This window comes from Euprymna scolopes, chromosome 27 (genome assembly GCF_053919585.1).
Source record: "Euprymna scolopes isolate OS-2025 chromosome 27, ASM5391958v1, whole genome shotgun sequence".
NCBI lineage: Eukaryota > Metazoa > Mollusca > Cephalopoda > Sepiida > Sepiolidae > Euprymna > Euprymna scolopes.
The window spans coordinates 91981951-91998256 of record NC_136508.1 but is presented as its reverse complement, the minus strand read 5'-3'; the positions used below and the strand labels follow the sequence as shown (position 1 = coordinate 91998256).

At 36.5% G+C, this 16306-nt stretch overlaps 1 protein-coding gene across 1 annotated transcript in view; it reads right to left on the bottom strand.

Moving 5' to 3' along the window:
* LOC145248989 (uncharacterized) overlaps positions 1 to 16306 on the bottom strand; it is a 126171-nt gene that overhangs the window by 82243 nt on the left and 27622 nt on the right. The window contains exons 2-4 of the mRNA XM_080110827.1: positions 12276 to 12416; positions 6461 to 6598; positions 1296 to 1433 (exon numbers count right to left, since the gene is read on the bottom strand). Of these exons, the coding sequence (XP_079966953.1) occupies positions 1296 to 1433; positions 6461 to 6598; positions 12276 to 12416 (417 nt within the window). The remainder of the gene's footprint in view (positions 1 to 1295; positions 1434 to 6460; positions 6599 to 12275; positions 12417 to 16306) is intronic.

Here is a 16306-nt window from a genome sequence, read left to right as displayed (position 1 = left end):
ATCTATATAAGTGATAATGTGTGTGTGTGTGTGTGTGTGTGTGTGTGTGTGTGAGAGAGAACACTCGACTTGAAACTTGGTACATAGAGTATTCAGACATGGGGAAAACATTGACTCACTCTCTAGGTTTTGGTTCCGATCTCAGCTGGAGTATTTTTTTTTCCTACAAGAAATAAACGGTTTAGAAAAAACATAATACTTATAGTACATAAGTCTCAGTTTTTTCCGATTTTTTCCCTTCATATATTTTTTAAGCAATTTAATGTTAGGTTTAATACCTACAGAATTTCTGTTTATAATCAATAAGAATTCTACATTAATTAAAATATAATCTTTATGCATATTTTATCACTGGGGAACGCCAGGCGGCTTGCTAGTCTTCTGTAAAAGAATTTTTTAAGTATAAAAATATTTACTGGCATAGGTGAAACTACATTGAACAAGAATTACCTATGTTGCACAAATCGAAACGTTAATAATCGAACAATGGAATTTTAGTTATTTCTTAAATACAACAATCTTTACATTAATGTAATTTTTCACTTCTAAAAGAAAGCGAATTAATTTATGGAAAAAAAATATAATAAAATAAAACAATCTATGTGATAACCTTACCCATGGGGTGGAGTGATAAAAGCGTCACTGGACAGAAAATACTAGTTTTATTTTAAAACTTTTATTGAAAAAAAATCAATTCAGGTAACTTGATTATGTAGTAGAGTTGACATATATTCAATGTAGCCGCCTTCAGCCTCAATCACTGCTTTGATATGGATCCAGAAGCGCCGGCAAATATTTGGCTGATGGTGGCAATCAGGTTGGCTTTGGTATTGTGGGAGGTTATGTGCTTGAACATCACCAACATGACCTCCCACAATACCAAAGCTAACCTGATTGCTGGCATCAGCTAAATATTTACTGTGCTTGTGGAAAAGGCATGCTCCCACTTCTGGACCCGTAACCATTCGAGGTTCCAACGACGGCCCCCAAAAAGTGACAGCCCAGAATCGGTTTGGCATTCTGCTTTACTGTCCTGAACCAGGTTTTGAGTTAACCACCGCAATATTTCTTCCAGCCTGAGGGCATTTCTGGATCATTACTTCATGGATGAAGTCTCCTGAGTGTTGTTAAAGGGTGTGTCCAAACCAACAGAAGGTGTCTGGCAAGGAGAGATTTTTTGGAGGAAGTGGATCGATCAGCGAATGTAAGAAATGGGCCTAACATTCATATTTATTCATTTAGATTATTTATCATTACTTTACATCCAATAAAATATAAAGAGAATACTTCCCTACCAGTTTGGCAGTCATCTCCCTGGTATCCTTTTTGACAGCGTCCAGTTCTGCAATGTCCATTTGTATTATTACAATTATACTGGAATAGACAACGACAGATCCCGTTACAGCTATCGCCAAAGTAACCACTAGGACATTCTGGAAAGAGACAAAATAACAAAAAGTAAATCTATTATTATACTAAAGTTAATCAAGGATTGCTTCCTCTAAAGCCTTTTTCCTATATATTTTAATCATACAAAATACATACTAAAATATTTAGTTTAAGGATTGAGTTATGTTTGAAAATAATTGCATTTTAATTGTTCTAATTAATTGTAATTTGCAATTAACTCATCTCTGATTAAATGAGTGTTTATCACTCTCATAATCTCTTATTTCATACACTTTATCACTTTCACTTCTGTCATTCTCTCTTTCTTTCTTTATTAACAGTTAAATGTAATAAAGCTTACTATAAGGCTCAAAATTGAAATAGATTATTATAAGTAAAAAGAAAAAAAAATTCACCAAAAGTAATAAGACTATCTAACTAAGAAAGAAAATGAGAGAGGAAGGAAACAGGGGGAAAATATAGATAGCAGAAAGAGACTAATTTTTTATTTTTTCCTTAACTGGTTTTTGGGGAAACTCTTCTCCTCGTTTCAAGCAAAACTGGGATTGTGGGAGATAAAATAATTATGACCACTAATTCATTATTTCATTTTATCCTTAAGTATATTTTTTTTGTAAACTGCTTCAGTAATTTCCAAGAAAATTATTTTATTGTTCGAGTTATTATTCCACCGTCCAAAGTTTGGGGAGGAGATGATGAAATAATTTATTTTTCATTTCAAGGTGAAACGATAAAATTGTTACCCTAAAGAAAACAACACTACAGTTCTATTTAAACATTTATTGAAAAAAATCAATTCAGGTAACTTGGCGGATGGCAACAATCAAGCTGGCTTTGTTGTTGTAAGAGGTTATGTTGGTGATGCTCCCCATGTATGATTAAATGAAGTAATCCAGCGGATTCAGGTCGAGGGAGAAGGTGAGCCAGTAAGAGGAGATTTCAAAGTCATAGCACTCCTCCTGAAGCCAAGCCTGGGTCACATCCAACTTCAATTCCTATATAAAACTAATCATTAAAATACATTTTAAAGGAGAGAAGAAACAAGTGGAAAGAAGAAAAGAAAACGGAAAGAAAAAAAAAAAAAAAGGAAAAGAAAAACAGATGGCGAGGTGAAAATAGCAAGAGAGAGTGACGTGAGCAGAAGAGAGAGAGAGAGAGAGAGAGAGAGAGAGAGAGAGAGACAAGTAGAGAATGACAGAGAAAACGAGAAAATTGAAGATTAGAGTCAGGATCCATTTTTACATCCTAAAAAAGTAAAATATTTGTGTATTTTGTTCAGAAATGCTGATCTATTTAATATTAACATGTAATATTAACTTGTATGCTTGAAAACAGCGACCATAACTTGAAGTTTTTTTTTTTTTTACAGTGATCAAGGCCCGGAAGCCACTCAGGGATAAGGGTTATTGCAAGCACATTACGTTAGTGTGGAGATTTGATGAAGTGTTTACTTAAGGGGGCGGTTCATTAGGAATTTGTTAACATTGGACTTGAAGACATCCAAGTTGTAGTCTGGTGGGAAGCAGGCAGACGGAACAGAGTTCCACAGGCGTGCAGTTCTAAGAAAGAAGCTTTGTTCATGGAATCCGCGTTTTGATTTAGGCACAGATATAGAGTGGGGGAAATTTTTCACAGTGGATTCAGCTAGATGGGTGTTTTTCATGAAAGATTGGCGAGGGGGGACCAGAGATTGGAGTTCAGACGAGCACCTGCCATGGAAATAACCATAAAACAAGGATAGGCTCGCAACGTCTCTTCTGTGGGAGACGGTTGCAGGGTAGAGAAAAGGGCATCCCCCACTAAGCCACAAAGTCTATTTTGTACTCTGTCAAGGCAGGATAGGCTGTTTTTAGCAGCTTTTCAACTATTTACGATAAGAAATACTAACCCAACCGATTACGGGTTGTCTAATGAGGTTATAGTCTCAATTTTTGTAAGGTTTAAATACATACTAGATTCATAGAAAAATCTGAAGTGTCTATCAAAATGTATTCATTTTCATAACAAAAAAATAATAATCTTATTTTATGTTAGATTTTGATATTCTCAGCCACATTTTATTATATTAAGAATTATTTGCTTATCAATAAAAGATTTTTAATACATGATTTTTAAGCAGGCATGCATTAACTTGTAAATAATTTTGTTTCATTCTATTTTGGTATTTAAATGAAATTAATCTGTCTACATTTCTGAATTTTTGAGATGAGGATTTATTATTCATATTATTTGGATTAATTGGACTACTATTCTCATTTTTTAATGTCATTTGCACAATGTTTAGGTCGATGCAATCTGTGACCTTCAGGTGTAGCTTGTCAAATTCAGTAATGTTTTTGTCAAACTCAGGAATTTGGGCGGAATTACAAATAGAACCCTTTTATTTACTTCACAGTCATGGCTGACGAAACAAGAACATACTACCCTCGTGAAGTAAATAAAGGGTTCTTTTTGAAATTCTGTCTAAATTCTCGAGTTCAACAGAAACATTCCCAGGTTTGATAAGATACACCTGAAGAAGGTTGGAGGTTACATCGACCAAGACGTTGTGAAAATGACATTCAAGGTGAGAACAGTAGTCTGATGAATCCAAATACTAATCTGTTTGTTTTTATCCTATTTAAAAGACAAAATCGTGAATTATATGGATTATAAATGACCTATAAACACATCAAATGATAAAATATGACGTTTACCTCAACACAAAATTTACTTTGCAATTTTTCAAACAAGAAAATCAATTTCGGCAAGTTGTTATGTTGGAATTTTTTTGTACCAATAATTGTGCTTCCCCCGGTATACATTTATTATATTTTTTATTCTGGTTCTTATATTTGATTTTCTGCATTTTGTATCTTTTAGGTTTGTACGAAACTCCCTTTCATTTGAATAAAAGGGCAATGCTAGGTCCTTGATGATGATGACATCACTAGTCCTAGCGTGAAAATCTGCCTCTTTTGGATTCCAACGGCGTGGAAAGTGGACGTGAATTCATTGCCCGATGCAGATGTGGAATTTCCTGAGCCTCTCTTTCAAAGAAGTATAACCAGGCAAAGAATACCCGGTCGCAACGAGGCAAACATCTGAAAACTTTATTTACGTGGCTCTGAAGGAGAATGATTTTCAAAGGACTTTAAATTGAGAAAAAATAAAAGCACATGTGCTGACTGCCATCATTTTGTGAGTACGTTCCTTAAAATTATTGTATTTTAGTTATTAGGAAGTATTCTTATTTGAATTTTTAATATAGTATTCGTTCGTTGATACATTTTCAATATAAGAACCAGCATTTTATTATATTTGGTTACTTTGGCATTCTTTGTTTTTGTATTCCAATACCTGCAAAGGGAAAAATTTGCAAATAAAATCTCTTCGTTCTAAAACAAGACCTTTCTATTTTATTCTTTACCTCCTTTTTATTTCATCCCTTTATTTATTTTTTTTTTTGCAGGCTGTTATTTTTGCATCAAAAATATCTGAAAGAGGATACATTTTCAACAGTTAACTTCGAACGCTGATGAAATGTTATTCAAACAGAACTTTTTGACTTTTCTAGATTTGAAAATGTTTCTCCAGTAATGAACTAGAAATAACAACTTAAATATTCTTAATTGGATTTAAATCTGACTAAAAAATTACATAAATTTTTAAGTCATCATAGTGTAGTGTGCAGAACGATTGTCCTCTTTAACGATCATGTTTTATGATATTCCCAGCTGTTAAATACTTGGCAGAGGCCCTTTTAAAGAATTGTATTATTTTACCTATCATAATATATTAGTTTACCAACAATCAGTGTAGTAGAAGCAAAGGTACTTTGGTCTCTGGCAGGGCTACTCATGATAAACAGGTGTAGCACCAAATGATATAAGAACCGCAATCCAATTTAAGAAGGCTCAGGAGAAAATTCAGGAGGAACACACATCAGGATCCGTCATCCTCTAGCTGTCTGTTGTTGTAAGCAAAGAAATGTCCAGCATAGAACTGCAAATCAATACAGGGAGAGTGGTAAGGTTGTTTCAGCAACATTTCTTTATGTGCTCTGGGTTAAACCTTTACATAAAAAAAAAAAAAATCACTGAACCTTGCTGCTTGGGGGTAAAAGCTAGCAATGTTGTAGGTTCAATAAAATCTTGTGACCAATGAGGAAGACTTGATGTAGGCCAGACAACCCAAGATCTGATGTCCATGAGGTCTATGAAGAAGTTCAACTCACCTAACAACGCCTACAGCAGTAAACGCTGGCCATACCATTATTCCTATGTTCTCACACTCCACGCTTCTTTGAATACAACTTAAAAAGAAACCTTTTACTTAATCTTCCAATGCATTTGTTAGATGAAACAGATTTGATCCAGAAATAATAATGAAATGCTTTATATTTAAAAGGAAAGTAACTCTTTGCTCTTTGCTATCTTCCTTGAGATAAACTGTATTTTAGAAAACAAAGTTATGTCCCATGGATTCCAACAAGCTGACATTTGGGAAAACATTTAAATGGATGTATTGTTCTATAAATAATTACATCTTCATTCTCCTTCAAGTTGTAAATATATAAAAATTGCATTTGCTCCTCTATAAAGAAAAGTTTTATTTAATTAATTCTTATATATTCATACCTTAAAACTCAAATACCATGCATTTACTTCAGAATCATTCTAGGTTATCAGTGAAAAGTAAAAAAACAAAGAAAAAAAAAAAAAGGATTAATCTAACGATATAATATTCCTATTTACTTGCCTCCGCACGAGGGCAGAGTAAGACACAAGGTCAGTTTTTAATGTGAGGAATATCCAACTCCAAAAAAGAGGCACTCTGGATAGGTACAAAAAAAAATTGTCTTAGTCATGAAGAATTTCTCCTCCACTGTTCCAGTACAAAAAAGGTGAAGTGTAGCATCAGAACAGATACTACACCAATATAATGTTACCCAACCGCTTTGCATATCTTGATCACTGATGGTCTTGATAAACAAGACTTTCTTTGCACATTTTTTTTCAAGCGATTCAAATTTTTCACTGTAAATTTCAATAATTTTTTAAATATTTACCAGTTTGGCAGTCATATCCTTTGTATCCAGCTGCACATTTATTATTGCTGCAACGCCCATTTGCCTTACTGCAAAAGCTTATGTTTGTACAATGACAGGTATTTTCACATTTACTGCCAAATTTACCAGGTGGACATACTGAAAAGAGCGAAAACACAAAGCAATAGTAAGATTAACTGAGCTGGAAATCAAGCGAAATCTAGAATCAGATTGAATAGGATGAAAACAATTAACATTGAAATAAATTCAACTATGAAAAATAGTTTCTAACTAGCAAGACATTACATGGTTGCTTACTGCACTCTTAAAAATAATTGTCAGCTAAACATCCTTTGAATAAATTAAATGAATATCCCTTTTAAATTGAGGACACTACGATTTTCCCTACAATATCATTGGATGATTTTATATTAGGGAATCTTCAGTTTGTAAAACTTTCCTGGTACAGATGTACCAGGAAAGTTTTACAAACTGAAGATTGGATCTTTTTTTATCGATGGGTCACCACTTATCAAGGCCTGTGAGTCACTTGAGGATTAAAGTTAAAATGATTGCCATCAAGAGTGGATTGGAAGCAGCGGGTTGAATGAGAATATTACTTAAGGACATGCTTTTCCAAAAGATCACTTCGACAAGTATTTGTTTACATTGGACTTGAAGTTAACCATGCTATCATTGGTTGGAAAGCAGGTTTATGCACTTGTCAATTTGTTTGAAAATATGTGGGCCCCAGATTTTTAGCGAGAACTATGTGATGAAACAACTGTATGTGGATTATCATCTCATGCCAGTTAATCTGTTTGTACTAATTCCAGTTGTAATCATTGTATATGATAAGACTACTTTAAAGTGGAAAAGTGTGTCTTTCCAGCCGGCAAGTTTGTTCATTTGGATATTGAATTAAAAATTCACAAAATTTAGTTTGGCCATGTAGTTAATGACTCATCTTCATTCTGCTTTATGGAGTGGAATTTCTGTCAGTGGACTTCTTTGTGTAATAATCTCACAGCTACCAATCGTATTTGACATAGAAGGTATTCCTCTGCGACAGAGTTGAGCCTCTCTGGCCCTACAAGTTCAAAAAGTGGCCTATTTGTTTCCAGTGTACATCACCTGTAGTTCATTCCAGATAGCAGATGGGTCTTCCAATCAGTATACATCTCTGTATTGGGCCCATGTGTCCAAAAACAATGCCCATTCTCTGTCAGTGGTATCCAGTCCTATTAATGGTCATTCCATTTTTTTTTCTTTCTGAAGCTCAATAAGTTGCTTCAATAGATGCACACTATCTTACTCCAAGGTGTTTGGTGGTGAATATGTTTAATATCCAATGTCATTTTATAAATTTTCATGCTTTACAGTGTCGAGCCTGTTCATAGAACCATGTAAAGTGGGAAAATGTCTTTTCAGCTTGTTACTAAAATACACACAAGAAGCCAATGGCTGCTTCTATGTCTCCGCTATATATAGTCATCAGGGAAGACCACTCCTGGTTACTTCCTGCTCAGGGGAGACCACTACTGATTATTTCCTGTTCCGACAAATAACTTACTTATACAGGTACAAACGTTTTCCAAACAATCAAATGAGAAATAGCCATTTGCCATGTCTGCGTAGTGATTTGAGGAGTACCTCTAGCAGTTACTCAACAGCGATCAATTTTTTTTTTGCATGTACATGCAATTTATTGGGTAGGAATAAATTGTAATTTGGTCAGTGAAAATAGGCACATCCAAACGGGCGCAGTAATACACATACGGTTACCAGATCTCTGCACATGTGCACTCTGAGGTCCTTAATTTTCACCCAGATAGTTTGGTACCAAATATAATCCACTTGAGTTGAGACACAAACTGGAACAAATGCAATTCACCTCTCGCTGTAATGGAAGGTGAATTAAAAGGCCAGGATTAAATTACATTTTTACTTTAATACATGCCAATTGACTTGTTCACTTTTTTTTCCTCTATTCATATGTTCCTGTTAATAAAAGTTGATTTTATTGTAGAGAAGATGTTGGTATTTTTATATCGAACTCTGGTGACACCCTTATCTGTTTTTTTAAAATAAAAGTCAGATAAATACAGACATGACCAACTCAACAAAATGGCTATCTCCTATCTAGACATACACGAACCAATTTTTTTTTTTTAATTCGCTCCAGACAAAGGAATGAAACCAGTGGATGTAAAGTTCAAACAAACAGAAGTATATAGAAGCTAGAAGTAACGTTAAGAAATAAATAGCAACAGCTAAGAGAGAATTTACTGAAACCACTAAAAAACGCATCGAAGCACAAAAATTAGGAAACTTCTGGAAAATCTACAACAGTGTAGTAAATAATGGGCAATCAACAATTCCCCCACTAACCAACAATCACGAGGTTGTTTGCTCAGCAACCGACAAGGCCGGTTTGCTTCGAACTCAACACTGGACCCTTCCAACCACCCCCTGCCTGATTTTCCTTTGCAGACAGACGCCACGCTGGACGATCTAAAAATCACCCCTGCTCAGGTACACGCTATCATAAAAAACCTTGACACTTCAAAAGCATGTGGACCTGATCTCATCCCAGCTGTGCTATTAAAAAAGTGCTCAGCCAAAGTAGTTCCAGTTCTCTCCAAACTCTACAACAAATGCCTTAATGAATCATGCTTTCTGGGCGAAAGAACTGACCCATCAAATTATTGCCCCATTAGCCTCCTCCCACTTTTCGCCAAAATATTTGAGACCATAATTAACCATGCTCTAGTCCGGCACCTTACAGATGCTAAACTTCTGACTGACAAACAATATGGATTTAGACAAGCCAATTCCACAGCTGACATCCTCACTGTAATCTCTGAACGTATATACCATTCACTGGACAAAGCGGGGGAGGGCAGAGCGGTAGCTCTAGATATATCTAAGGCTTTTGACAGGGTATGGCACAAGGGTCTCCTCAGGAAAATTAAATCATACGGTATCACTGGTAGAATACTTAACATAATTATATCCTTCTTAGATGAAAGAAAAATCCAGGTTGTCCTCGACGGTCGTACATCTAAACAGTGTGATATAAATGCGGGAGTGCCTCAGGGGTCTATCCTTGGACCTCTATTGTTCCTAATATTCATTAATGACCTCCCCGACAAAACTGCCTCTGAGATGTGTATATATGCTGATGACACTATAGTCTATAACAAGCATGACAGGAAAACAAATGAACACATATCTAAAGAAATGGCAAAAACACTAGAGGATGACCTCCAATCTGTAGTGGAATGGGGACATAAATGGATGGTCACATTCAATGCTGCCAAGACTAAACTAGTTTCATTCAATAATTACAAGAAACCTTCTCTGTTACCAATAGCAATGGCCAGTAACTCCCTGTCTGAGAGTACATCTTTCAAACTGCTTGGCCTAACATTCACAGGAAACATGAGTTGGAACAATTATATTGAAAACATTGTCAGGGCCGCTACGAAAAAGGTAGACTCTCTCTACCGTGCTAGAAAACTACTGACACCTGAAAGTATCCTGTACCTCTATAAGGCTACCATTCGCCCATGTATGGAGTATTGTCGTCACATTTGGGCTGGTGCATTTGCTACTAGTCTCTCGATCCTAGACAAGGTTCAAAACGGAGTCGCCAATCTGATAGGCCCTAAACTGGCATCTAAGCTTCAGCCTCTGTCCCATCGACGAAACGTTGCATCTCTCTGCCTGTTCTACAAGTATTTTAATGGTGAATGCTCTGACGAACTGCAGACACTTGTGCCCCCATGACATAGACACCCTCAACAAACCCGACAGGCAGCTAAATCTCACCCCCACACAGTAGAGATCCCTAGATGTAAAAGATATTTCTACTCCAGTAGTTTCTTCCCCAGAACCGCTAGACTCTGGAATTCCATTCCAGGTTCCTGCTTTCCTAACTGTACTGACATGCAGAAGTTCAAGTGCAATGTGAACCGACATCTTGCTGCCCAAATCCCAACAGTGCCCCAGTAGTTACTGCCCCTGATAGTAGCCTCCTACACCAAAGTGGCAATGTGCCTTGTTTCGGGTGAAAATGTAATAATAAAAAAAAAAAAGTTAAAAAAAAAAAAAAATACTATTTCAAGGTGAAAAACTTGCCAATGATAAGTGTTAGATGGAATTGATTTTGAACTAGAAAACAGCAATTCATCTTTGTCAGAAACATCACTCATGGAATGTGAGAACTAAAGGACAATAAAGGAAGGAAGAGTTATGAGGCTACTGAAGGTAAACCCAAGATCCATTTTCTACCCTCCTAAAATTTTAATGTGGTTCCAGTTAGTAAGAAACTCTACAGACTAACCAGAAATGTCTGGTCATATTTTCTTCATAATTTTCTACCCCTTCATTTTTTTTTCGATTGAAAAATCGAGATGTTCATCTAATCAATGTTTTGAAAATATAATACAGAAAAGAGGACATGGTTCCATTTCCATTTAATGAAAACCAGTTTTACTTTTTGCTGCAGACCACCTACAAGTTGGCCAGTTGTGTACAAATCCCAAGAGCAATACGAGCCTTCTCTCATGTCTGAAAGTGACACAATATTCAACAAGCGAGATCGAAGATGTGCTGCTGTACAACTCATGCTTTATACTGATCCCCATTATGACAACAGGACCATTGCCAGCACCCTCAAAATGCAAATCCAGATGGTTCAAAACTTGAGGCCACAGCTCAATGAAGTTTCAGGCCATGATTATGGTTTTTGGTGTGGTTTCAAGTGAGGGTCACATCATGCCACCTCACATCTTCAAAGTTGCCAAAGTGTACTTGGATGTGCTGAAGAGTGTGGTGATCCCCTAGTGCAATCAGGTGGCCACTGGCAGACCCTCGGTGTGGTAGCAGAATTTGGCGCCAGCACAAAAGTCCAAAGAAACCCAGACTTGGATTCAGAAGGAGTGCTACAACTTAGTATCCTTCTCTCACTGCCCCCACTTCTCCTCTCCCAACCTGAACCCGCTGGACCACCACCATCCACGGAGTATTTGCAAGCTCCCACCAGTGCTTGTGAAAAAGGCATTCTCTCAGTTTCAAACCTCTAGTGAGGCAGTGATTGAGACTGAAGGTGTCTACACTGAATAAATGTCAGCTCTACTTCATAATCAAGTTATTTGATTTTTTCAATAAAACTTTTAAAATAAATCTGTAGTGTGGTTTTCTTTAGGACAACAATTTTATCATTCCACCATCATGTCTTGTTGCTGATTTTGTGTTTTTGTTTTTTGCTTGTAGTTATTTGTGACATTTAAACAAAAAAAAATGAAGAACATGTCTAACTTATCTTTTCCACTATTGAATACCTCGTTTTGATTTTTGTTGACCTCCATCGAGCTTTGCTGACAGCACAAGAGTCTGCAACACCACAATCTACCAAAACGAATTAAATGCATATCTGCTCTCTCCTGATTTGTGTGCACATGTTGCATCCGTCGTTCGAACTCAATAAACCAATGAGAAACAAATACTAATCAGTCGAAAATTCAGGACTGCAACACAAATACTATCTGTAGAATGCTGGATAGTATTTGTTTCAATAATGTATAACCAAGCATTTCCGGACCTGTGTTTATGAGAACTTTTCCATTGTGAACCGTAGAATCCCAAATCATATCAATTTTCCAAACACTCTGTATAATTATATAATGAAGCAAAAGCAATCATAAATTCCAAATATTCATAAAAACATTGTGGAATTTCTAAATATTTTATAATCTACATAACAAATATTGACTCAACTGATGATCTAGTCTCAGTTTTTATTTAAATATAATTCAATAAAAATCCTTACCAGACGTTTGGCAATCATCTCCCTTGTATCCTATTTCACATTGTCCATCTTCACATATTCCATTTGTGTAATTACAATTACCATTTTGTAAACAGTGACAGGTCCCCAAACAATCACTGCCAAATTTACCATACGGACATTCTGAAAACAAAATAAATAAAAAATAACAAATTACTAAAAAGAAATGGTATTTATGCAGAATAGAGATTACATTATCATCTGTGGAGGGGGGTTGCAGTTGGGTGTTGTGCCCCCAATTAAATACGTGTTTGTAAACGACAAACTTGTCGCATGCAGTGAGACAGAATAACTAAAACTAACAAATAGAGTAACGTTTAAAGTGATGTTTTATTTCACGCATGCGCCTGTGAGAATAAAAATGTTATTGTGTATGTGTGTGCGTGTGAGGAGTGGAATTCAGTCCACGTACGTATACATGTCTGATGGTAGAGCTGATGTCTCTTGAAGGAAAAGGCTGGAAAAATGTTCATTTGCTAAAACTCTTACCGGGTTGATGCTGAACGGCGGGCGCGTTGTCTCCGCGTTTCATTGCGAGGCTGATTCCCAGAAGGAGCGAGAGAAAAAAAAAGAATTATCCGGGCGTCCCCTTTTATAACTCTCAAGGGCAGATAACTAGGTCGCTTTTTGCGACACCTACCGGCTGGTTGGTGCAGTTATCGCTGGAAAGGAGCAGATAACTGCTACACATCTGCATATTTCAAGCAGATTACATAAACCACTGAAAGGTGCCAAAACAATTATCCAATGGAAATTTCAGCAGTAATAAGCATGATAAAAATGGAAAATTCAATAAATTTGTAAAAACTGATTAAAGTCGTCACCATTTCTGTTATATTCCTAAATACTTAGGAAATAAAGACAAACGTGAGTTACACCGAGTGGTATGTGTAATGGGGTTTATTTATAATACAGAAACGTAAGGCTGCTCGCCTAAGGTAAATAGAAGTACATAGTAACAAGTATGGGGAAGAAAGTCTGATAATCAACACGTAAGACTATCCGTCTTACTGCGACTGCTTGTCTGCCGCTGTCTGCCGCTGTCTGCCAAACAGTCCAATATATATATACAGTTTGTAACCGGTGTATAGCCAGTTATGTTCCTTCACAACACCTCCCCCTGAAGCTGAAATCTTCCTGATTTTAGCTTAAATACCTCTTCCTTTTAGGGTCAGGGCTTAATCTCCTGGTAACTTTTCTCTTTCTTGCGCTTTTCCTTCTGGTCAGCGTTACCCGGGGTAAAGGTTTCTGTCCAGCCCGTATGGTCGGTTCAGGCGAAATATTCATTGTTTGCGGTACACACGCTGGTTTTGGTATATCAAAAATATCGCACAATGTTTCCATTGGTGTCTCTTCCACATTTGGAGACAGTCTGGGACGTATTTGATTTCTGTGTCTTTTGCAGACAAAACTTAATCCTTGGATGGTATAGACCATGCTCCCAATCCTTTTTTTGATAATACCTTCAACCCACTGATTTCGTCCATTTTGAAAATTTTTGAAATATACATTTTCACCTGGGGAGAAGCACTTGGTATTAAGGTTTTCTTTTTTTGAAAACTTTCTTTTTCTCTGGTAGCAGCCTATCGAAGACAGATCTTATCTTTCTTGCAAACATTAGCTCAGCCGGGGAAGAATTGACATTATTATTAGGATTTGGTGTCACCCTGTAAATTGCTAAAAATGTTTGAATACATTGTTCGTCTGTGTCCGTAGTAAGATTTTTCTTAAGTGCCCTTTTAAACGTATCTACAAATTTTTCGGCCAACCCATTCGATCGTGGATGGTACACAGGTGTTGTCATATGTAGAATATTTAGTGAGTCACAGAATTCTTTGAATTCATGAGCAGTAAATGCTGTTTTATTATCGCTCACTAAGGTTTTTGGCACTCCAAAACGGCTAAAAATTTCATTAAGCGCACTCACAGTGTTTTTTGCTGTTGGATGTCTAAACTTAAATATTTCTGGCCATTTTGAAAAAGAATCTACAATAATCAAGTAAAAATAACCATTTATAGGTCCCGCATAATCAATATGCAGACGTGACCAGGGTAGGTCCGTCTTTGGCCATGGCGTCGTTTTTACTGGAGAATCTCGAGCTGCTAATTGACATCCTCTGCATGTCTTGACACATTTTTCAACTTCCTTGTCCATACCAGGCCAGTACACATATCCTCTCATAAGGGATTTCATTCTCGAAATGCCCGGATGACCTGTATGAAATTCCTTCAGAATTTTCCTCTGTAACGTTAGTGAATTACGATCCTCTCACCATACATGAGCACATCTTCACAGATGGAAAAAGGCGTTGTTTGATCTACCTTTTTATTTTTTTTTATCCATCCCAATTGATTTTTCATTTTCTTAATGAAAATGTCATTTACTGCCTCTTTTTTTATTTTTTCGAAAGTTACCGGAAGTTCACGTATCATATTACACATTGAACTTGTACATTCACTTTCGTCTTTAAGCGCAGCAATTACCGTTTCTTCGAAACTTTCGCTTCTTTTAGGGATCAACCGTGATAATGCATCTGCGTGTCCTAACTTTTTTGAGGATACATGTTCCATCTTAAACTGATAGTTTAAGAGGGTTACAGCCCATCGCTGTAATCGATTCGCAGTATGTGTGGGAATGCCTTTCTTTGATCCAAATATGGTAAGTAGGGGTTTATGGTCGGTTTGCAAAATAAAAGATCGTCCATGGAGAAATCGATTGTACTTTGTAATTCCAAATATTATCGACAGCGCCTCTTTTTCAATTTGGCTGTAATTTTTCTCCGCTGCAACCAACGTTCTTGAAGCATGGGCGATAGCTTTTGTCCTACCATCCTCATACTTGTGAAGTAATACAGCGCCAACACCGTAATCACTGGCGTCCGTTGCTAGTATTAGTTCCTTTTCTGGATTGAAATGTGGCAATGCTAAGTCTGACAGTAGACATCTTTTGATATTTTGGAAAGCAGATTCACATTCCTTATTCCAGTTCCATTTAACACCCTTTTTCAGTAACTCGTTAAGAGGAGCTCTTAAATTATGTATGTTAGGGATGTAAATTGCATAGTATTGAACTAATCCCAAAAACGATTTTAATTTTGTCACTGAATCTGGAGCAGGCATCTTTTCAATTGCTTCAGTCCTTTGTGGATCCGGTCTTCGACCCTCTTTGTCGATTATTTGACCTAGATATTTAATTTTTTTCATAAAAAAATCGCATTTTTCTGGGCTCAATTTAAAACCAAATTCCTGTATTCTTTTGAATACTTCTTTTACATGCTTCTTATGATCTTGCAAATTTTCACTTTTAATTAGGATATCGTCAAGGTAGGCCATTGAAAATTCCAACCCTGCCAGCATCGTGTCCATAATTTGCTGGAAAATAGCAGGAGCAACCTTTAATCCAAAAGGAAGCCTCTTTAGCTTAAAAATGCCCTTATGAGTATTTATGCCTAAGTATTTGGAGCATTCATCGCTGATCTTAATTTGCAAGTAAGCATCTGAGAGGTCTATCTTAGAAAAAATTTTTCCTCCGTTAAGCTTAGAGAACAGATCTTCTGCGGACGGAAGGGGATAATTATGGTCCAATAGACAGTCATTTAAACCCGTTGAAAAATCTCCACAGACCCTTATTCTGTTATTTTTTTTCTTTACATACACGGTTGGACTTGCCCAATCTGTGTGGTTAACTTTTTCAATGACTTCCAGTTGTTGAAGTCTATCCAACTCTTTTTCGATTGCGTCCATCGCTGAAAAAGGCACATTCCTTTTAGGTTTGAATACTGGAGTGGCATTTTTCTTTAATTCAAATTTTGCCTCTGTCTTAATACAGAGTCCTAGTCCTTCGGCAAAAACATTGGGAAATTCAGTTTTCAAATCCTTCAGGAAGTCTTCCCTTTGGTTTGCTTTTTCTGCAGTTAAAACGTTACAAAACGAATTTATGGGTTTCTCCCATAAATTAAACAGGACAATCCAATCTACCCCAAACAGGCATGTATTCTTTCCTGGTACGACGT